This window comes from Macrobrachium nipponense, chromosome 27, assembly GCF_015104395.2.
Source record: "Macrobrachium nipponense isolate FS-2020 chromosome 27, ASM1510439v2, whole genome shotgun sequence".
Classification (NCBI taxonomy): Eukaryota; Metazoa; Arthropoda; class Malacostraca; order Decapoda; family Palaemonidae; genus Macrobrachium; species Macrobrachium nipponense.
Window position 1 is genome coordinate 72,359,904 of NC_087216.1, and position 22,945 is coordinate 72,382,848.

Here is a 22,945-nt window from a genome sequence, read left to right on the forward strand (position 1 = left end):
TTACTTATATTGACACTTTATTATGGGAACTCAGTTGAATAATGTTAAACTCAACTCACCACATTGACTCTCTGCTCTTTTCTAGAATAAATCTAACATTATTCCTCCTCATGGGAAACATTACTAATTTCATGAATAGAAGAGTACAGACTAATAATGCAAGTTCAAATTGTTTCCCACTGGATAATTTTCACATTTACGAAGACAGTGGCTTCCGTTATTGCATCCCCTACGTGAAAAAGCAATAATGACATGTAAACAATAAACATTTGCACAACTAATATACTGAATTAAGTTAACAAGTTCTAGGAAATACAAAATTCACACTCAAACATCCCTCATCGGTGGTGTAGCGGCATATAAAATGTTAATATAAACAAAATAGGAAAGTGACAATACAGCAAATACGAGATCATTGTTCGTCAATTACTTCATGCTTGACTAACTTAAGACATACACTATTTACTCTAAGCATTAGTCTACATCTTCACAAAAGGGCTACCATATAATAAAATAAATATAAGGCACTAAACACAGGATGTGAATAAAGTCTTCCATTAAGAAGTTCAGTGCAGACAACACCCTTCTTACGAACATTCAACTTACAAACACAGAGGATTGCAAATTAAAATTGTGTTCAGAGCACTCCCCTTGGCCCACTTACAAAGACGTCAATAGACAAATGATGTCCGGAACATAACTCGTTTGTAAGTAGGGTGGTGTCTGTATACTTTTAAGAAGCAGTGCTCTAAGTTTGTAGAGCAACACGAAAGAATCTCCGACTGTCCCAATTCTGCACTGGTCACTCTTCCTACCAATAAACCTGAGAGATTACATTTTAACATTTCCTTGTTCTGCTGTACTACACAATGTAGTCTGGATGTCGTAAAAACACACAAGTATAAAATGCAGTTCAGCTAAGCGAGTATGTAAAGGTGAAGATCAAGGCCACAAAAAACATTGTTCAGACCCACTGCCTGACCCTTAGTCCAGGTCAACATATGTTCAAATCTTATTTGACTGCTTTGATGTACTCTGTTTGCAAGTAGTTATACGTCTGTAGGTTATTCTCAATTAATGGAGTAACCTCAATTCTTGTTTCCTTTTGCTTGAATTATATTTACCTAATTAAGTTTAAGTCAAAGGCCGGGAGTCACTGAAGTAACTGCCTATTTTCAGCCATTCTAGAGTAGATTCGAGTGCAGTTGCGAGAATGTATGGCACAATGAAATCAAGAAGGCATCTGTTCAAAGCTCAAAATTTGAAAAGAACACTCATAAATTCAAGTCACAAGCATCATAAGGCTACACTTATTTTGTTCCTTATCATTCTGAGGAGTTCTAGTGCTCGACTCAAGTGTTTTGTGAAAACTATTTAATAAAGGTGTGACTTAGTTATGTACTTTGCCATTTAATGGATCACCTGCACCTATAAAAGATTGTACGTAATAATTAACAAACAGTGTATTTATCCTCTAAAATTATGAACAAAACTGCTGCTCTTATTACAACATGAATTATTATCATACAAATCTGTGATATGCCACAGCAGCAATCAAACTGGAAAAACCAATTATAGTTGTAGTAAGTGAAAAACCAAATCAATTATGCACATATAGATGTCAGAGTATAAAATCTTATCACTTGCTAACAACTTGGTGTCGGTTATAGTAGATTCACGTCAACCATGCATTTGATGTCTAGGCCAGTCCCTTACGTCGCTCCTGATTGGCTGTTGATAAGCCAATCACAGGGCTGGAAACTAACTCTCTCTCTCTAGAGTTCACATGGGTAGGATCTATACTCCACCTCTCCTGACTAAGCCTTTCAAAAGCATCCCTCAGGAGGGGTGGAACATGCATCCTGCCTATGTGAACTTACTCGAGACTGTTTCCAGCCGTGATTGGCTTATCAACAGCCAATTAGGAGCGTCGTAAGGGACTGCCCTAGACATCAAATGCACGGTTCATGTGAAAGTACTATAGCTACGAACGAGAGCCAAATCGTAGTGATGCCAGTCAATTTTCAATTGGAAGTGAAATATTAAGCTTTACTGTCACCTTGACAAAGTAAAAGATTTTTATCATACTCAAGGCAGTAACACATTGTTAAACAATATCCTACAACCTGGTTAAGAACTCAATTATCATTATCAAGCAGTTTAACCACTGACTGAGATGATAAAATTCAATTTCATGTGCTGACCTAAAGGTTTGTAAAAATCATATAATGAGTTAACTGAAAATAATGGACATACTGCACAATTTCTTTGACAGATTTGTTTTGAAAACTTTACAATACTTGTCGCATATATGTTGGGACATTCACACAAAACCAACTAAGTGCATTAAATAAATAGGACACATATCTTTTACTTTTCCCAGTAATACTTTGACCTCTCTCTGTTTTATTTTGTGTAAATAACATTTCTATCAATGGATACATCTTTTGGTTTTACCTGACAACTTACAATTTCCTTATCAAAGCCCATAAAAACACATTCTTTTAAATCACTGTGTGACTAATCACCTATACAATTCAGCTGGTAACTTTCAACTAAGCAGTGGTAGTTGGATATCAGATAATAGTTCTAGAGGCCAAATTTTCAAGAGAAGCTTCCTCAATCCATTCTGTATTTGGGTAAAGTAGTACCTGCTCTCTCAATGTGGTGAGGTAGATATCTCAAGTGGTTATCAAATGATATCATGTGAACATATTCCGGGATGAATACGATGGATGCTTATTTCCCTACTGGCATATAAGCAAACTGTATTTGGATTAACGTACAATATTTAAATGCATTACATCAAGAGTCAAGGGATAGAAGACCTTCGACACAATGTGACCCTTCAAAACAATACATCAATTTTTAAACAGAAAAATTATCACAGACCAAAAATTATACGAAAGAACCTTTGAAGGATGAAGAGATCCAAGAGGAATTTCTTTCTTTAAAAAACAGGAACACCCAACTTGTAAAAGAGAGAAAAAAAAGAACATGATTACTATAGTTACTGTAATATACAGTAAATTTTATACAGTTAAACTAGTCTAATACCAGTGTCAAACGTTGAACTCATTCCCTCTATTACAGCTTGTAAGAATCTACCAAAAATCCATGAAATTACAGGCAAATGTCTTGAGGTACGCTCCTCCCAATCAGGGCATATATTAGGATTTAAAAAACAAAAGCGTCCACAAAGATGGAATGATCTTTTACACTCCAAGATGTCCAGAGCATTTCATCTTTACCAAGTAGGTTGTTACTATGTTTGTACCCATGACACAGTTTCCTTGACAGCATTTTAGCGCAAGACAATCACGAGCAAATATGGAAAGTTGGTAAATCAACATTAAGTAGAACAGAGGGGACAAAAGTGTTCTGACTTTCTTGTGTCCTGCCAAAGACCAAAGAGGCACCCCCCACAGACTAGCTAAATTCAAAAATTACTTGAGATCGTTGTTAACATCAACCATCAACAACTTCCAGAATGCTCAGGTTGCTCCCACGTCGGCGATTCTTCAGGTGCGCCTGAAAATCAAAAGGGGACTTATGATATGCATTTTAACTATTTACACCTCTTATATTTCATCGTTCAAAAATTAGGCATATCTCTAAATTTACAAGATCAGCCAATTCGTTTTCTTATATACTGTGGCTAGACAAAGGCCCTAAGACAACTGTCTGTCTTGTTTTTGTTTACAAAAAATAAAAAACATTGTAAGACTGATAAGCTCATTATCCATTATCAAGACGTTCCTCTTTTCTAAAGCAAATATTTCCTATACCAAATTTAACTGCATTAAATAATTTACATATATTCTCTCACATTCAAAATGCACAGTATTTTTAACACTACGCTATTTTTTTCATAAATCCTTCAAACTGCATTGTGAAGTCCACCAACACTGGCTCTGTCAAATCACAAACAAAAGGCAAGACACCAGGCAGAATTGTTCCACTTTCAATTTAACAATTTTGTTTGAGGTTTCAGGATATCTTTAATGTTAAAAGATTTTACAGATTATCTGTGTAGTGTTTTGAAAATGGTGTGTAACATTTCTTTAGTTCTGCCTTTTGTTACAGCTCATGAAAGCAGTGATTTCTCAGATTGTTGATTTGTCATTTAATAATTCCCTCAATTGCCCACATAGGCACTATAGTAGATTCACATCAACCTTGCAGACGTCTAGGCCAGTCCCTTACGACACTCAGGATTGGCTGTTGATAAGCTAATCAGGGCTGGAAAATCTCAGTCTCTCCCGAGTTCACATAGGCAAGATGTATGTTCCACCTCTCATGATAGATGTATACATCAGGAGATGGAACATACATCCTGCCTATGTGAAATCTCGAGAGAGACTGAGAGTTTCCTGCCCTGCCATTGGCTCATCAACAGCCGATCAGGAGCGTCATAAGGGACTGGCCTAGACATCAAATGCACAGCTGTTGTGAATCTACTATAGTATCTGCAACTCAGCATTATCAGCAAGTACCTCCTGCAACCCCCAATTTACGTGGATTATATACTATACATTATTATTATTATTATTATTATAAAGGATTAGTTTGTCCAGACCTCTGAGCCTAATAAAGGCTCTTCTTGGGCTAATAATATACATACAAAAAAATAAATAAATGAAGGTTCGTCTGCATGCCCGTGGCATTGGACTCTGTGGTGTGCCAAACACACGATCCATGGTTAACCTTAAATAAAATAATAAATGCTGAGGCTAGAGGGCTGCAGTTTGGTATGTTTAATGATTGGGGGGTGGATGATCATCATACCAATTTGCAACCACCAACCTTAGTAGTTTTTATGATCTAAGGGAGGACAGAAAGACAAAGACATCTGAATAGTTTTCTTTTACAGAAAACGAAAACTAAAAAAAAACCTTCTATTTGGCGGTGCAATGGTGTGGCAGGAAGAAACACTTCATTGCCTCTTATATGGAATGGCATACGAGAGTTTGCAAATCCTCACGTCGCCCAAAACACATCACAACCTACTTCAGCTTAGGTAATCTTGTATTATTGATTGAAACTTTGAGTAAACAGGTGATGCAATGTGTTTACTAATGAAGAATCATATAAATCACATTTGATTCTGGGATATTAACATGCAATAAGATACTCGTGCATAACATAAAAGGGCAGAGACAGTAAACAACCAGATATTAATATGGCTGCTTCCAGAACCACAAGTCTTGGAACGTATTATTGGAATGGAATATAGGGGTTTAGGACTGTGACTTATGAGGTCATTCAGTGCTGGATAGGTAGGTTTCAGAGTGTAAAAGAGAGGAAAACCTCGTAGTTGCAATTGGAAATAATTGTTAGGGGAGGGTAGAGAGCAAGATGGAAGAAAGATAATATGAATGGAATCATAGTACAAGGAATGAAAGGGGTTGCAGCTATGGGGCACTACCCTACATACGGGGTGGAATGTATTATTGCAGATAACTGAATTAATACTGTATTAGTTTTTGCTATTTCTTGTGCACTGTTCTTATGTGGTCACTACACTCTTGTGGAAGGTTACTAAGAAAGATAATGGGTAGCTAAACCTGATCCACGTTAATATTTCTATCTAACTCTGCTTCCCCATGTTTCATTTGGCGTCTTATTAAAATATAGCCTTGTTTCAGTATACGTATACCTTAAATTCATGAAAACACATCTTGATAACAATTCCATTTTCCTTTTCAATAAGTGAGATCTCTTCTTTCTGTATTGCCCTTTACCTTCTCTTTGAGCACCATATTCTTTGGAAGCTTGAAATTCAAGTCAATGGCCCCTCTGGTGGGCTTGCTCCAAATGAATAAGGTTCATCTTCTTCTGAATAATAAATAATAATCCTTTCCCATCTAGCTATCTAAATTTACCTAGGAACTATATTGCTGTTTAAAACTCCTGAGAAGTCCTACGTTCTGAGAGGAAACTTAGCGGTTGGGTTAAACTTATTTATAAAAATAATTACCGTATGTATAGCAGCTGAACTGAATGCCGTAAAAACACTCCTTACCTGTATGATGTCGATGTATGGCTCTCTGCTCAGCAGTTCATACGCGACGCTCAACAGATGGAAAATGGACTTGTGGAAGACTTCTCCCCCAAATGCAAAAAGGTCCAGCCCCAGCTCAAGGCCCATTCCTGTCAAAAAAACAAACAAAAAACATGTCCCACTTACAAATAGAAGCAGATGAAATGTGTAGGTTTGTCATCTTAAAGAATATGGTTAGGGTTAGAGATAAGAAGGGAAGAAGAGGTAGATAAGGTATGCCAGAATGATTGGTTTTTAAAAGATAGGTGAAATTGATGCAAGGTTAAGATAGAATAGAACAGGATACAGAAATGAATATCGCATTTAGGCCACCAAAGGCTAAGCACTGGGACCTATGAGGTCATTCAGCACTGAAATGGAAACTGACAGTAAAAAGGTCTGACAGGTGTAACAGGAGGAAAACCTCGCAGTTGCACTACGAATCAATTGATAGGAGAAGGTGGAAAGTTAGAATACAGAAATGAGGCTAAAGACAAAGCACTGGGACCTATGAAGTCATTCAGCACTGAAACAGAAATAGAGCAAAAAAGTTTGAAAGTTGTATCCGGAGGAAAACCTCACCGCTGCTTTATGAATCAATTATTTGAAGATGAAGGAAAGTAAGACAGAAGACAGAGAACAAAGACACAGTAACAGGAATGAAAGAGGTTGTAGCTTGGGGAGGAAGGGACGCTGTAAAGAATATTAAGTGATGCCTAGAGTGCATCGTATGAAGGTCAAGTTAGAGAAATGGGACAGTTACGTGAGAAGGTATGAAAGTAGAAGGCAGAATGCAAAATATAGTTGGAACCAGCAGGATGCTTTGTTTTGTTTGTTTATGGAACCAGTGTTATTCAGCAACAGGACCAACCAGCTTTACGGCCTCTGACTTCCATGAACCACGCTTCTGGAGAGTGAACTTCCTAGCACCAGAAATACACATCTCTCACTCCTCAATGGAATGGCCGAGAATCGAACCCGCGACCACCGAGGTGGAAAGCAAACACCATACCAACCACGCTGCCCAGAACCTTTAATACCATTTTGGGGTGTCAAACAAGGTGCAATTTAATTGATACCTCACTAAGGGAAATACAACTAGTACAAAGGGTAAAAAAAAAATCAACAAGGGGGAAAAGAGTAGATGGAAAGCTTGGCCTAAGGAGAAATTCAGGCACAAAACAAGACATATCCAACTTGGGAAAACTCATTGCATTTCTAAACTTGTAAAAGGAGATCCTGGGGGGAACAGAATAAGGCATTTAGGCCAAAGGCCAAGTGCTGGGACCTCTGAGGTCATTCAGCGCTAAAACAGAAACAGGCAGTAAGGAGGAGGAAAACCTCACAGCTAAACTATGAATTGAGTGTTGGGAGAAAAGGAAGCCAGAGGAAAGAGAACATCTGAATATGAACAATTCTCTTACCATAATCTCCTTCATCGGTAGCAAACTGCACATTTGTTATGATTTCTTGCAAATCGTCGTAATGCTTTAGCCGTTCTTCATCTGTTTTGGCGTCAGTCACTCTCTGAAGAATTTTCCTGAGAGTAGCTGGAAAGGGACAGAAAGCAATAAGCTTCAAATTCCTTATGCTATTAAAATATCATTGGAACTACAGTGTAGAAATAAAAAAATCAAACAACAGTGTTAAAAATTAACTTATAGTGAGGGCTGTTTAAAAGGTTTTCATTAATAATAAAAAAAATGTCAGAGTGATCTAAGAACCTGCATTCTTAAAAATTAAAAAACCAGGTTATTTGAAAATGACAAAAAGTCTGACAAAACTCCCTTGACTGATTAATAAGGTCTACCATACCACTGTATTATATCCTGGTATAGACCCACCCTACTAATGAACAATCAGCTTACAAACACTCAGATACAAATTAATGGGATCGCAAATTAAAATTGTCCAGAAAATTTTGAGAAAATAAACATAAAACCCCAACCACACAATACTACCTACCATCACTCTCAGGCAACGGCCTATATCCGACGCCCGTTTCGTCCACGTAAACCACAATGCCCGCACTGTTGAAGGTCTTTGCTACAACCCTCTTTTTTCTCTCCTTCATTGCTGGCGTTCTCAGTTCGAGGGACAACTTTTTCAACTTGGCATAACTTTCCACTTCCTTGTACAGTCTCTGTAGGGCAGTCTTTTTGAAAGGGTTTTCTTCCTTCATCCTCTGAGTCAAGTACGCACTGCAATGCAGAACTTTCTGTTAGTGAATCGTGCTTATAGAATCATACGGTGCTTTTCCCAATTCATCATAAAGGACTCCTTACAACTATAGAATAGAATATAAAATTTAGGCCAAAAGTACACAGTACAAAGGTTTGAAAAGTTTAACAGGTGGAAAACCTTGCAGTTGCACTAAGAAACAACTGTTGAGAGAAGGTGGAAAGTAAGATGTAAGCAGGAATATGAATGGAGGTATCGTAAAAGGAATGAAAGGGGTTGCGGCTAGGGTCCTTAGGAAGGGACGCTGCAAAGAACCGCAAGTAATGCCCACAGCGCACCGTGTGAGGTGCACTGGTGGCATTATCCCAGGGGGGAGTAAATGAAAAATGTGATGTAAAAATGATGGAGTGGTGGTGGAGATGAAGTAGTACAACTAATAGAACTTCACTTGAAGCCTTTTCTTACCATACACCAGCGAAAATGTTTTCACCCAGAGGGGTCACAACCCCTGGCTTAACGTTTGACATGGAGGCTACGAAGTTTGGTAACAAGAATGGGTCATCCCTATAGTATCCAATGTGGAACTCGTTATCGCTTCCTGCTATGACAGTCTGTTGAAAAAAAAAAGTTATGATTATTTACTGTTTTTCAAAACATGCAAACATTTACGGGGAAACGAGCCAAAAGTAAATTTTTGCATTTAGTTATTCTTTCCTGCCTATTCAAACAATAGCCCTTTAAGTAGAAGTATTTCTCAGGGCGAGCTTGTATCGATCATTGAAATTTAGTAACAGGGTAGTTGACTAGTGCTTAAGTTAGTGTTGGGTGGGTGAGATGAGACATACAATGCAAGGCTCTGGTTAGCATATCTAGGAAAAATAGAACTTTGAAAATCTGTTTCTTGCATAAACACAAACCACTGCCTTTTATGTAGGAAACTCATTTCTTAGAGGTCATCTCTCAACTGACTGGAAATTGAAAACCCGCCAGAAATGTCCCGATTCTGGTCACGTATGTGAGGAAGGAGTGCTGACTCCTATGTCCAGCTACTCTATCTGACATAAGGATTCCAGAGTGGTAGGACAGAGCCTCACTCAAGTATGGAAATGTTGAGAGAACCTGTGAGTTACCAACATTAAGTGTTGCAAATATCCAGCGAAAACGACTGATGGGTTCAGATTACAGCTCTAACATCTGCCAACCATCTTCTTACAGGGAAGAGCTGAGCGTGTCACATCTTAAGAAAAAGGTCTAAAACTGGATGAAAGATTGCGTAGTTTACCTACATCTGGAGCAAACTATGAGGTACTCAGCCTTAACTGCTGCTCCATGTAGGGATTGCAAAGGAAAGAGGACACTAGTTACTTAATCAGACACTTAGGCAAGATATTCTTCTATCCAAACACAGCTGGGTAGCTACGCAACCTGTTGAGCAGTCACCACGTCTCAAGGAGATGTCCAGGAACCTGTGGGAGATCTCTCTCATGTAGAACGAGGTGACTGTGGCCTGGTATTTCCAGACAACAGCCTACAATACCTGAAAAAGTCAAAGTTCTCCTGAAAGCTACACACCCCAATTCATGAGCTTGCCTCAAGTTGATGACTGTAATTCTCACCTGCAGAGCTGTAACCTCATCTGTCAGGTTCTGAGTTTTTGCCAAGATCTCATGAACAACCAAGAACCAAGAATGAGAGGAAATCCCCACCCTCCAATCATTCAAACTAGATAAGAATCAGCAAACAAGACTGCGCCCAAAGTTCCCCATGAGTATGCATGACTACTGGCAAAGAGAGATCCATATCCTCACGTCTGATTACCTAGCTCACGGTTAAGCGGTAGCCTTTCACTGCCAAGACAGAGCACCCGTCTCAATAAAGGTACACTGGGAAATTAGCGATCCACTAAACAAATACTGTATTCTAATTGGTAGAAGGCCCTTTCTATGATATCAATCACAGAAGATGGCCTCCTTTCCTCAGTACAAGTCTGCAATGGAATGAAGGAGGTAGTCAGACATCTCCAACAGTCTTGAAAGAAAAGCTTCTCTCTGGAAAGATGTTTGACAACCTTCATGCATCTGGCTTGAGGGGTTGAAATGTCAGGCAGTACCTCTGAATGCATGGCTGAAAAAGTAAAGTGGGCCAGGGGGAATTTCTCACAACACCTTGACAAAAAGGGGCAGGCATACTGGGATACCTGTCCCAATCAATAACAACATTCCTGGGACGAGAAAAGAATCAGGAATAGGTGGCGCCAAGTTGTGTATGCGGGTCAGGGTCTTGCTAGGGAAGCGATTGGCCCATTAGTGAAGGAGTATAGGCAGGCTGCTACTTCACTAAAGTTCCCTCTGAGAAGGAGGAACCAGAATGATTTGGCAGTGTTACCAATGAACATGAACACCACAAAAGAAACTAGCAAGTGCTTCTTTTTCTTCTTCTTACCAAATCTCTCACAACGGGAAGGAGACCACTCAAGACACTCCATCAAGAGGAAAGATGATTTCATATCCTGTCTCTACAGGAACTGCAATGCCTGTGTGAGTCAACAACTAAGAGAGATAAGAAGTGCTCACATATGCGGCCCTATCCCTCACAATGACTATTCACTTTTTTTTCATACATTTTAACCACATTAAAAATAAAAACTAATAGAATCTGTATACTTGTAGGCCAAAGGCCAAGCGCTGGGACCTATGAAGTCATCCAGTGCTGAAATGAAAATTGACAGTAAAAAGGTTTGAAAGGAGAGGGTGGAGAGTAAGAACAAAGAAAGAGGAATGAAAGGGGTTACAGCAAAGGGTCAAAGGGATGCCGCAAATACCCGTAAGTAATGCCTACAGTGCACTGCATGACGTGCACCGACCGGCACTAACCCCTCGGAGGAAAAAAAGAAAGTGAAAAGCCTCTATCAACAAACTTACAAAAGTTTCAACAACTCAGCCGAAGATGAAGCGCTCGGTGAAGGCAGGTGAGTGAGAGGTAGTTCCCTATTCACCAACTTTAACAATCAGCAAAATAGCTTGTTACCAAGCTTCAACAACCTATTCCAGCTCGTGCTGAGGAATATGCCTTTGTCAGAGGTGACAATCTGTACATATTTCTATAGGAACAAACTGAATCACTTTCTGGATATAGTCCTGCAATACACATATAAGGCAAAACTACCAGTGAGAAGGTGAACAGGAAAACATAATTGAAAATTAAAAAAATTTCATACATTCAACAAATGATCTTATATATAAATAGGCTATATGGTAAGAATTAAGGCAGGGTGACTATCATTTCATGCAATACAAAACTAACTGAAAACAACTTGAGCATAAAAAAAGACCTATTAAAAATGCAATAAAGTTCTTTTCAGGTACAAAGCTACTGATTTTCAGTCTCATTTAATACATAAGCATCCCCCGTGAATACATGGGCCCACTGTATATATGACTGACCATAAACTCTGGAGGGTCGTAGTAATACCGCCAGTGGCATAAATAAGTCGACACTTTTCGCTCCTTAATGTTTTTCAGCTTCCCCGTTAAGACGTCATATGGTCCGACCAGGGTCAGCCCTGCTTTGATAAGAGCCTCTGAAAACAAAATACTGATCAGTACCACAAAGTTAAAAAATAACTAAGACATATATACTATTGCATCATTCTACATCTACACAAGCCATTTTAATTCCACTAAATCAATACTTCAAACCCTTACCATTCAAAAACAGACCAATGACTTCTACTGAGATAGGAGAGGGGAAAAGCCAGATGGAGGAATATTTGAACGAAGGTACATTAAAAGCAATGAAATAGGTTGTAGCTGGAGGCCTTAGCACAGGGACGCTGCAAAAGCACTCGAAGTAATTTTCAGTTCTAGACTTACCTTCCGGTTTATCTTTGTTGAGTTTGACGCACAGATCCCAGAGGTTGTAGAAATCGTCAGGCATCTCCAAGAGGAACTTCTGCTCGATGCTCAGCCTGACGTCTTCGGGAGACTCTTTGACTGGGTAGTCTTCGTGAACGACCTCGGGCGAGGGTTCTAGCGGTCTGTCCTCGTCATCCTCTGAGGAAAAATATAAATACTCAATTCAAGATTTATTTTCTAGATACCTTTCCATTATAGTATAGCTTTCACTACTGCTGGTGCAGAGGCAGAGAGCTGGGACCTTAACAGAAATAGAACCTTGCAGTTGTACTATGAAACAATTGATAGGAGAGGGTGGAAAGAACGATTCAGGAAAGAGAATATGAACGGAGGTACATTAAAAGAAATGAAAGGGATTGCAGCTAGGTGCAATAGGGACACTACAAAGAACCTTAAGTAATGCCTACATCATGTGGTGCAATGACGGCACTACACCCCTAAGGGGTTAAATAAAATTTTCACTAAATATAAACAAAACCAAAGATATAAACTCTGCCATAGGGGTCTATATTCTCTCATTGTGGTCCTAAAAACAGAAAAAAAATAATGATGTGTGGCAAGTCTACAGTTGTCACCTCCTGTCTTATATCCAAAACCTTGTTAATGAAACTTGCAACATCTTGCAAGGTGTGATTAAATCACAAATAACATAAATAATAACATACAGACACCACTGTACTTACTAATGAGTCAATACAGTATTGTACACTTTTTCATCCTAAAACACTATGCAATGTACTACATACAGTACTGTATGAGCAGAATAGGTTTGCAAAACAAAATCTTGAACTTATGGGTGGCAAAGGGGAGAGCTAAGAACACAACTTTAATTTGCGATCCGTTTGTTTGTATGCATCTGAATGTCTGTTAGTAAGGTGTTGTCTGTAAAGTTCTTTGACATCTCCATCATCAAAAGAACATAATTACGCACATTTACAATAAATCTTATTAATTAAAAAAGTTAAATAACTTATTACAGGGTTTCTCTTTAACGATTACTCATAGACCATCTATCTTTACCCATTTTCACTTCTTCTTCACTGTCGTTAATTACATAACTGTTCCGGCCTCCTGCTAAGTTTTTTTTTTACTTTTTAACATATGAATATTTGTTTACCATGGAAGATCAAAGGCCCCTTAGGCTTGTTGAAAAGAATGGATGCATCAACTGTCAGTATACTATCACTGAATGTACCACAACCAAATAAACTTACCTTCTATTTTATAACTCTGACTCATTATCAAAGCCACATCATTGGCGATACTCTCCGGAATTAAAAAGTCATCTTTCGTTTTTGAGGGTGAAGTGGTGCACAGTCTTTTGTTCTCGGATTTCATCTGCAAAAACAAAAAAAACAGTATGGTCAGATGTGAGCAACTGGTTATGTTGAATTGCTTGTAAGTTGGTTCCCATACTCGTCATGCCTATTTAAGTACCGTATAATCTAAAATCAATACAGTTTTGTATGTTTTTCATCCTAAAACACAATATACTGTACATGTACAGAATAAGCAGGCAAAACAAAATTTGAACTTATGGGTGGCAAAGTGGAGCACCCAGAATGCAATTTTAATATGCGATCCCATTTGTTTGTAAGCTGAATGCTCGTAAGTTGAATTTTCGTAAGTAGGGTGCTGCCTTTTCATTTTTGTGCATTGTCATAACCTGCCACGACTAAGATGCTTATTATTAACTACGGTCAATGTTTCTTGCTGTTTCAGTTTGATTAATGTCCTATATCCATTGCAGCACCACATAACCATTCCAGTATTCAGTGCTGAACAGCAGCACCAAGAGGCAGTAAATTTGCCTCACTGGAGAACTTCTCTAGAGTTCCAGAGTTCCTTTGTTCCTCACACCGTTGGACTGTGGAACAGCATCCCTGAGGATGTCGTGCTGCTAAAAAAACCTCAAATGTTCAAGCGAAGATACAATGCATTAGACGACCACCGCTATTCGTGGATTCGCGTTCCAGTCAACCACTGCTATTAAAATACTCAGGTATAAGCATTTTCAGAAGGTTTTATTGCGTTTTCACTATAAAAAATAAGCAGTACTAAGTGTTTTTTGACAGGTTTTAAGTATTCACAAATTTTAGCTATTCACAGGTCGGTAATATGTATTATTAGGACACTTGCCCACTGTTAAATGACAGCTTTTATCTCCTCGCCCATCAGCGCGGAGGCACAAGCCATCTTTAACAGCAGGTATGAATCATCCCAAATAATAATTATCTACGATAATGAAATCCGAGAGGATCTTTATCTCGTTGTCCTACCCAGGGTGACAGTAGCGGAGATATGACACAGCCACCCACCCATTGCAAACTGGTTTGTCTGCCCCCCAGTGGAGGTTGGGTAGGTAGGGGACCAGGAGGGTAGCCCTGGGTTCCAGCACGCATAGCGTGTGCCCCAAAAGCTTGTATAATGACGATAATAATCATGGAGGAGGAGGGACATCTAGAGCAGGGTTGAGAACCTTAGTTGAACACTTGACAGCTGCCACAAAATTGGCAGGTGATTTTGATTTAAATAATCTCAAGCTGTTACAGGAAGAAGATCGAGAGGGGGAGAGAGAATTAGAGGGCGAGATAAAGTGAAGGATGATATGGAGAGAAGAGGTTTGGTGGAGGATGATGCCTTTGATAGAAGGCAGTGGAGGAAGAGAAAGCACATAAGGTAACTGACTCCTTAATGTATGGATATGTGGGAAAAAAGAAGAAGAAGAATCTTAATATCTCGAATCATTACCAAGAACTACAACGCTTAGACCAGCATTAATTTCCTAAGAATGATATTGCAGACTGGTTTAAGTGAGATTTACAAGACATTCAAAGATGACACGATAAAATACACATAGTATACAAACTACAAATAGGGAGAGTAACATGAAAAACAAATAACATACAAAAGCAAAAGATAGAATAAATTGTTTGTTTGTATGGTGTTTTTACATTGCGTGGAACCAGTGGTTATTCAGCAACGGGACCAATGGCTTTACGTGACTTCCAAACCACGTCGAGAGTGAACTTCTATCACCAGAAATACACATCTCTCACTCTTCAACGGAATTGCTGAGAATCGAACCCGCGACTACCGAGGTGGGACGCAAACACCATACCAACAACGCCACCGAGGCGTCCAATGAATTGTCCAAGGACACAGCATTTTAATATATAGTGCACTGAACATATTTCTACCCGATATACACCTGCATAAAATTACTAAGCCCATTTCTCCGTACTGTACTCCTACGCTAACTCATCAGAATTATAAATTTTACTATTATACCAACTGCAACTTTCATAACACCAAAAACACCACCAGAATCCATTACAAGGCTTCATGAAATTTAGGCTTTATAGCTATAATACATTTCCATCTATTCACTTATTTCTTCTTTTCAATAAGTGAGATCTCTTCTTTCTATGTTTCCCTTGACTTCTTACTTCCTAATGAGCATCATATTCTTTGGAAGCTAGAATTTCAAGGCAATGGACCCCTTTGTGGGATTGTTCTTATGAATATTGTTCATCTTCTGTATTCGCAGATTTCTCTATGGAACATATCTATCCATTATTCGCAGGAAATTCGCATATTCCAGATATTTTTCTATGAGAAATATATTCACAGATTACACTGTATATTTTCATTTTATGATTAACACACTTTGTCATAACTGCTGCAAAAATGAGGCATAAGCATTTTTGGGTTTTTTTTCTAGAGTTTAAACTACAAACTATACAGTTGTAAGCATTTTCATAGGGGTCTAAGTATTCGTGGGGGGGTCTGGAGCAAATCCCCCATGAGTACAGGAGGGGGAGGGGGGCACTGTAATATTTAATATTAAGCGTCTGAGCATCTTCCGACATGCAACACTAAAAACAGCGAAAAGGAGCTGGAATGGTTGAACACAGACACAGATCCAGAAAGCAAACGTGACGTGGTGCGGTAAATGGATCTAAATCTGCAACAGGGAGAAAGCGCCACATTTGCACATGACCTAACAGTTACAGAAGTTGGCAGCAAGATGTAAGGCAAGTGGAGTGGAAATGGAAGAAAAGAAACAGCTATAAAGTGTTGCACAGGCTTGAAGCCTGGGGCAGGAAAACAGTTATGGGGCAGTCAGACTGGGTCAACTGTATGAGACAATTGCTAGAGAGGGTGGAAAGTCACATGGAAGAAAGAGAATAGGAACAGACATACAGTAAAAGGAATGAAAGAGGTTGCAGCTAGGGGTCCATGGGATGCTGCAAAGGCTCTTAAGTATAGTGCGTAAAGTGCACCACACGAGGTGAACTGATGGCGGTAACTCCCTGCGAGGAAGTATGCATTTCTGAACACATTCAGTAAAAGGTGGAAAAAATATAAGCACCAAAAATGTCATGACTCTTAAGCAAATAAAACAAATAAAAAATAAACTCAAAAAATACAGCATAAAGCAACTATATGCATTATTAATAACAGACTATGGGAACCAACTTTATAGAGGTCCTTAACTTCCCCTTCAATTTTACTTCATTACTTTTGCCAGTTATCAGACTTAACAGATAAAGTTCTCTTTCTTTTATAAATTTCTTTCCCAAAATCACCTGCAATATTTATATAGCCTGATGACCCAGTAGCACCATGCAATGACCTAATAATACCACCTTTATCTCTACAAACTACACAAGTGACCTTGTACCACATCTCTATATCAACATGATATCAGTAGTCCTTGTGACCTCGGGTCCTGGACCATCAGCATACGTATTATTTAAACACAACTACCCAGACCTTCCACGGAACAGTAAACGGCCAAACCTATGACAAAAATTACTGTTCAAACAAATGACTGTTGCTTACTACAATGCTTTTTAGGCCAATGATAACAGTTTATCACATTCCAAAAGGCTGACTATCAATGACACTGCTACAATATCATGGATAATACTTCCAATATGGAACAGTTTTTATTATTATTGTTAGTCCTGTGTTTATTCCAGGTATAGCATTATTATCATAATTATATTATGATTATATTCAGAATATGAAGCCTATTACATTTGGCGCAAACCCACCACAGAGGCCACTGACTTGAAATTCAAGCTTCCAAAGAATATGATGGTGTCCATTAGGAAGAAATAGGAGAAGGTAAAGGGAAATGCAGAAAGATCTCACTTGTTACGAAAGAAAAAATAGATTAAGTTAATAAACTGATAAAAATGTACTAAAATGCCATTACTGTACAATTCAAAAAGTGTACTAGTACTGCAATTTCCTGAAGAAAAGCAAGCATCCACTGAATGGATTACAGCCAATAGGATTCTTGTAGTGCGAAGATAAAAATATTAAAAATAAATTCGTAAGCAAATATACTAGTACGTACTACTATAATTGTACTCTCAACTTATTACAGGGGATCACCCATGTTCGCAAGGGACAAGGACCAGACCCGCACTCGAATAGCTAGACACTGCGAATATATACGGACCTAGAACCCCCATAAAAACACTGAAAACTGCATGTTTTGTTAGTTCAAACTCAAGAAAAACCCACTAAAAATGCTTGTATATACCTGGTTTTCTAAATAATTTTTATCACAAGAAGTACATTTAATCATGAAGTTAATAGGAAAATTCAGTAATTTGGTGAATACATTTCTCATGGAAAAAATACTGCGAATACATGAATTTCCCGCGAACAGTATATAATTATAGCATGGGTCGACTGTATTGCTGAAAACACCAGCACAAGCCAAAATGAAACTATCACGGACTGAATGTACAAAGAAAGAAAGAGAAAAGAAAAAAAACCTCACATAATAATAATATATATAATAATAATAATAATAGTAAGAAGAAGAAGACAACGACTAAAATACCAGCAAGTTTAACCAAGCAAACGTGGTGGTCGTGAACTACTGACATTTACTAGCCTGTCAACACCATGAATATACTTAAACAGCTGCCAAGACCATCCACTTGCCCTAGGGGTAGTCCAGACAGGTCGGTGGGACTGGAATATCATAACTTGCCGTCAGCCATCGCACATCATTGACCCCAGGCCATAACCGGCTTCCGGGGTCAGGCTGCGCCTGTTCATTTGCTTCTCTCTGTCTTTTTTTTCCCCACCAGTTTGTTTCTTCTCTTGTTCCCTTTCTCGCTTCTGTAGCATTTATCACATTCCTTCTGCGAGTTCTGTTTCCCTGAAGGTTGCATGGAGAGTTGGTGTCATTTTAATGTGTGTTCTTGATGGATATTATTATTTTCATTATTATTCAGAGGTGAAGAGAGTCCACCAGAGGCCACTGACTTCATACTCAAAAAGCTTCCAGAGAATATCATTATTATTATTAAAAGCTTCCAGAGAATATCATTATTATTACTATCATTATTATTCAGAAGATAAAGAAACCTAACCATATGGAACAAGCCAACCAAAGGGGCCACTGACTTGAAATTCAAGCTTCCAAAGAATATATCATTATTACTATTATTATTCAAAGGATGAACCTAATTTATATAAGAAGTAAAAGGCAGTAAAGTGAAATACAGGAAGAAGAAGAGATCTTGCTTATTAAAAGGAAAAAATGAGTAAAGTCACAAATACATAAAAATGTATTAAATGCAAGGAGACTTAGTATCAGGGTACTAATGCACTATTATTTTTGCTTGAATCATGGCAGCATATGCTTACAATTGATATGCACTCCACCAGTGTTAAACGTGTGACGAATAAACGTGTTATATTGCTACGGGGCTTCCCTAGGGGCGTACACTGACTCATCAAGCCCCTTGTCAATTGATAAAATATGTTGCAAAAGCGGACAATACACTTTTCTTACTATTATGTACAATATATAATATATATATATACATATATCTTATATATATATATATATATAAAATCCTACCAGGTTGTCTGACAACATCCAATAGTGACTTGGTTAGTGAGATAGGTAGTTATATATAGTATATGAATATTTGAAAAACACATATATATATATATATATATATATATATATATATATATATATATATATATATATAGAGGAGAGAGAGAGAGGAGAGAGAGAGAGAGAGAGAGAGAGAGAGAGAGAGAGAGAGAGCACAGCTTCATTTTAAAATGTAAGGACTGAAAAGTATAGAAATGGGCGTAGATATAATCCAGTGCAGGTGAGATCATTTGAGATACTAACGTTTCATGTTGATATTTTTATGTTTACGCTGGTGTATGTATGTATGTATGTATGTATGTATGTATGTATGTATGTATGTATATATATATATATATATATATATATATATATACACACACACACACTCAACCAAGGAAGGATTTCATTCATTCGGAAACTGGTAAATTCCAGCGACGAAATTTCTACCAGGTGTGAGACGGCAATCGGATTAACCAAGGAAATGCCACTAAGTTTTCCTTATACGCAATGTAACCCCGTTACAAAACTAAAGCACACGTGTGGGCGTATCTAGTATCTGAAATCTAACCCGTTGCAAGACTATAGTCAATGTGTGGATATATCAACTTACACGCGATGGCAGCCAACATGAAAGAGGGAGGTAGAAAGGAGAGAGATCTTCCCCCATACATTTTGGCGGCAAGCACGCCACGCCTCCGCTAATTTGGCGGGAATTAATTTTAGCGCCGTTCTGTGCCTTCAGGTGATCGTAATTTAATTATCTACTGATTTTCAAGGTCACGATCGTAAAAATATAATGATGTGCATTCCGGAGTGAAGGTTATACTATATAACTACGTGTTTTCGTGTCGAAATTTCGAGATATTTTGGGGAGAAATTGTCCAAAAACGTACATGTAATCTTCCTTACAGAAACATTGTGTATATATAAATAAAGATGTAAAGGCCACGAAGGAACTCCTGTGTTTCACTGTCCCTCGTGGCTTATACCTTTATTTATGCATTTATCACGCTCCAAACTTTCGTGATTCAGTTATACACGTGTGTGTGTGTGTGTGTGTGTATGTATGTATATTATATATGTATATCTATATATATATATATAAGCCACAGTGAAATCCAAGAGACCCCAATTATCGTTTACGGGCCAAGATGGCGTGAGGAACCCGCCAAAACGGAAAGTGAAAGGTGTTCTCGACACAAAGGCAAGACGGCATTTCCCCTAAACTAGGAAAATGGTCCACCCTCCTTCCTCACCTGTAACAGTTAGTCAAGGACCCTCTCTCCTTGATTTTTCCCGAAGAATTTCCTAACGATTACTCAAGGGCGCAACTAGTATACGTTTATGACGTCGGCGGGTTTATCGTATGACAGCGGCATTCCATTCGGTGTGAGGTGGGATATAATGATATTCAATTCAGTGTAGGTGGGATATAATGATATTATGATGCACAGAAGACAACGAAAGATAAATATATATTCTGTTTACAAACCGAATTACGGTTAAGTGTTATGATAAATATCTCTAAAGATCCATTGAACCTTATGCCAACTTTTCAAAGGTTTAGGAATTTCAGCAATATGGCAAGTCTTAAATCGCCTAAAACGGAGGTCTTGTGACCTAGTCGACGCTTACAACCTCTATTCTATGCTAAATTAGGATACTACTATCGAACGCCATGACTTTACCATAGTAACCGGATATACTACACTCTACGGAATTTCAATCATATTACGAAATGTGGCCTGAAGGTGATTTATTTGGTAATTCTTTCATAGTACTACACCAAGGCATGATTATTCTAATTAAAAAAGGCAAGTTAATATCGCTAATAGCAACCTGGACAAACAAAGACTCGGTAGTATCACAAATCAATTCAAGACAGCCTTCTCTTACGAGGCAGATTTCAACTTAAACAAAGACCTTAAAATGCAGAGCCAAGCAGTGGAAAAAAATAGCTTAAATATCCTTTTAAAATTCAACCATTTTCAGGTATATATATCGGTGCTTTCGAATTCAAGGCCGGGCACCAAAAGCAAAAATGGTTGGCCCCCTTCTCACGAATTTGGTGGAGGACGTCTTGCTCTTCTTTTTACCTGTTCTTCTTCTTCCTCTTCGTCGGTGTCGCTGTCACTCCACTTCCTCTTGTCCGGGTGCTTGAAGGTCTGCAAATGCACGCGGTTCTTCCTGTAACACTTATCCCCGTACATGCAAGCCATTCTTGTGTCGTCTTCGAAGGCACTCGCCATGGTGTGGTAAGGAACTCACTAACGCAAGGAACTCTCAAGCGATACTGAACTTGAAGAACGGGCGGCGCTGGCCTGTGGGGGCGGAGTTATGAATGAAACCTCTGGCGACATCTGGCAACTATCCTCGCAACAGTTTTATCTTCCAATTTCATTCAACTTCATCTTATCATCGCATTTTCATGCGTTGCTCTTTCATACATAAACCCCATGAATGCGTCTATGCACGTAACAACATCAAACAGCGCATTACGGACTACAGTACGTCCAGAGAAACAAGACTAGATTTCGTCGTGTAAGCTGGCAACATTTGCATCCCTACTACAGTTCGCATTTCTTGTTTTATTTTTTTCTATTTTTAAGAGTTTGTTTTGGTAAACATATACAGAATGTATAATCAGATAGCCTCTATCTTTATTTTTACGTCCAAACGGCCCTTTTCCTAATGTCAAGTTCATCTCTCTCTCTCTCTCTCTCTCTCTCTCTCTCTCTCTCTCTCTCTCTCTCTCTCTTCCCGTGACTTGCCTTTCTCTTAGCTTATATTACGAAACGCTTAGCCATTATTTTAGTTATATTTATTTACTCTTTAGCCCGTTTTCCCACTTTTTTTATCTTTTATTTTTCTTCTTTTGCCTTCCATCTCTTATACTTTCTTATGCCATTTTTCTCTTGTTATTGCAGATGGTAATTTTTAATGTTTTAGTTAGATGGTTATACCTAGTACGTGTGTGTGTGTGTATGTGTGTATTCGTGTGCATTTGTGAAAGTGTAGTAGCTATCAGCGAAGGTTTAACTGTGGTGGCGTGAATTTCTACGTATCTCTCTCATAGATGAGAGAGAGAGAGAGACTATAACCCTTTCTTCTTCGGGTTGCCGATAACTCTATAGGCCTATCTCTCTCTCTCTCTAATAATAATAATAACAACATTACTGAGAACAGAGAAAATACTAAAGAGAGAAAAAAATAAGAAAAATGCGTCGAGGAGGCCAGAAGGCTGCAGTTTGGTTGATGATTGGTTGGTGGATGATCAACCAATTTGCAGCAGTGTAGCCTATCTGTGTTATTTCAGGTCTGAGGGCGGACAGAAGTGCGTACAGAAAAAGAGAAGACGGACGGACGGACAAATATAGCCATCTCATTAGTTTTCTATTACAGAGGACTGAAAATGACTTCATCATTGTCACCATGGTTGAGCTGTAGAGTTTGTCACCGGAAATCGTGTGAACCAAGACACACACACACACACACACACGAGATTTACTCAGTACACTGATGCGGCCGATGGAGTATTATACAAGATCTGAGATGTGTATTAATCTTTTTTTTTCACAATTCTTTGGGTACTTTTTCATGCTCGTAAACAATTATTCGTCTCTCTCTCTCTCTCTCTCTCTCTCTCTCTCTCTCTCTCTCTCTCTCTCTCTCTTCTCTCTCTCTCATATACATATACAAATTCAGTATAACCGAATCACGAAAATTTGGAACGGGATGACTATATATGGGTCTAGGTCTCCGTTCGAACACGTGCACTGGCCTTGGCTAGGTTTCTTGGTGGGCTGCCTTTAAGCACATCCAAGAGATTTTCAGTTCTGTTATATCCTGGCCTAACCTTTACTTACCCTAACCTGTCAATAAGGC

At 38.5% G+C, this 22,945-nt stretch overlaps 1 protein-coding gene and 1 long non-coding RNA gene across 3 annotated transcripts in view; one reads left to right on the plus strand and one right to left on the minus strand.

Moving 5' to 3' along the window:
• LOC135201079 (histone PARylation factor 1-like) lies at positions 1 to 21,364 on the minus strand. The gene is made up of 9 exons (XM_064229966.1): positions 21,157 to 21,364; positions 13,353 to 13,476; positions 12,097 to 12,276; positions 11,668 to 11,804; positions 8,690 to 8,835; positions 8,009 to 8,244; positions 7,468 to 7,593; positions 6,026 to 6,153; positions 1 to 3,531 (listed from the first exon to the last, which is right to left on the minus strand). The coding sequence occupies exons 1-9, from the start codon at positions 21,307 to 21,309 to the stop codon at positions 3,469 to 3,471; spliced, it is 1,293 nt and encodes a 430-aa protein (XP_064086036.1). The 5' UTR covers positions 21,310 to 21,364; the 3' UTR covers positions 1 to 3,468.
• A 129-nt stretch (positions 21,365 to 21,493) lies between these two features.
• LOC135201080 (uncharacterized) overlaps positions 21,494 to 22,945 on the plus strand; it is a 30,425-nt gene continuing 28,973 nt past the window's right edge. The window contains exon 1 of one of the 2 annotated variants that reach the window (XR_010311446.1): positions 21,494 to 21,632. This is a non-coding gene — a long non-coding RNA (uncharacterized LOC135201080). The remainder of the gene's footprint in view (positions 21,633 to 22,945) is intronic. The other variant, XR_010311445.1, reaches the window with a different exon arrangement.

Bases quoted from the DNA above. Each gene is read 5' to 3' on its own strand.
- LOC135201079 (XM_064229966.1), bottom strand. From the start codon at position 21,309: ATGGCGAGTGCCTTCGAAGACGACACAAGAATGGCTTGCATGTACGGG. The intron at 12,277-13,352 runs GTAAGTTTATTT...ATTTTTCCTCAG, and splicing joins TCAGAGTTATAAAATAGAAG to AGGATGACGAGGACAGACCG. The intron at 6,154-7,467 runs GTAAGAGAATTG...TTTTTTTGACAG, and splicing joins TACCGATGAAGGAGATTATG to GAATGGGCCTTGAGCTGGGG.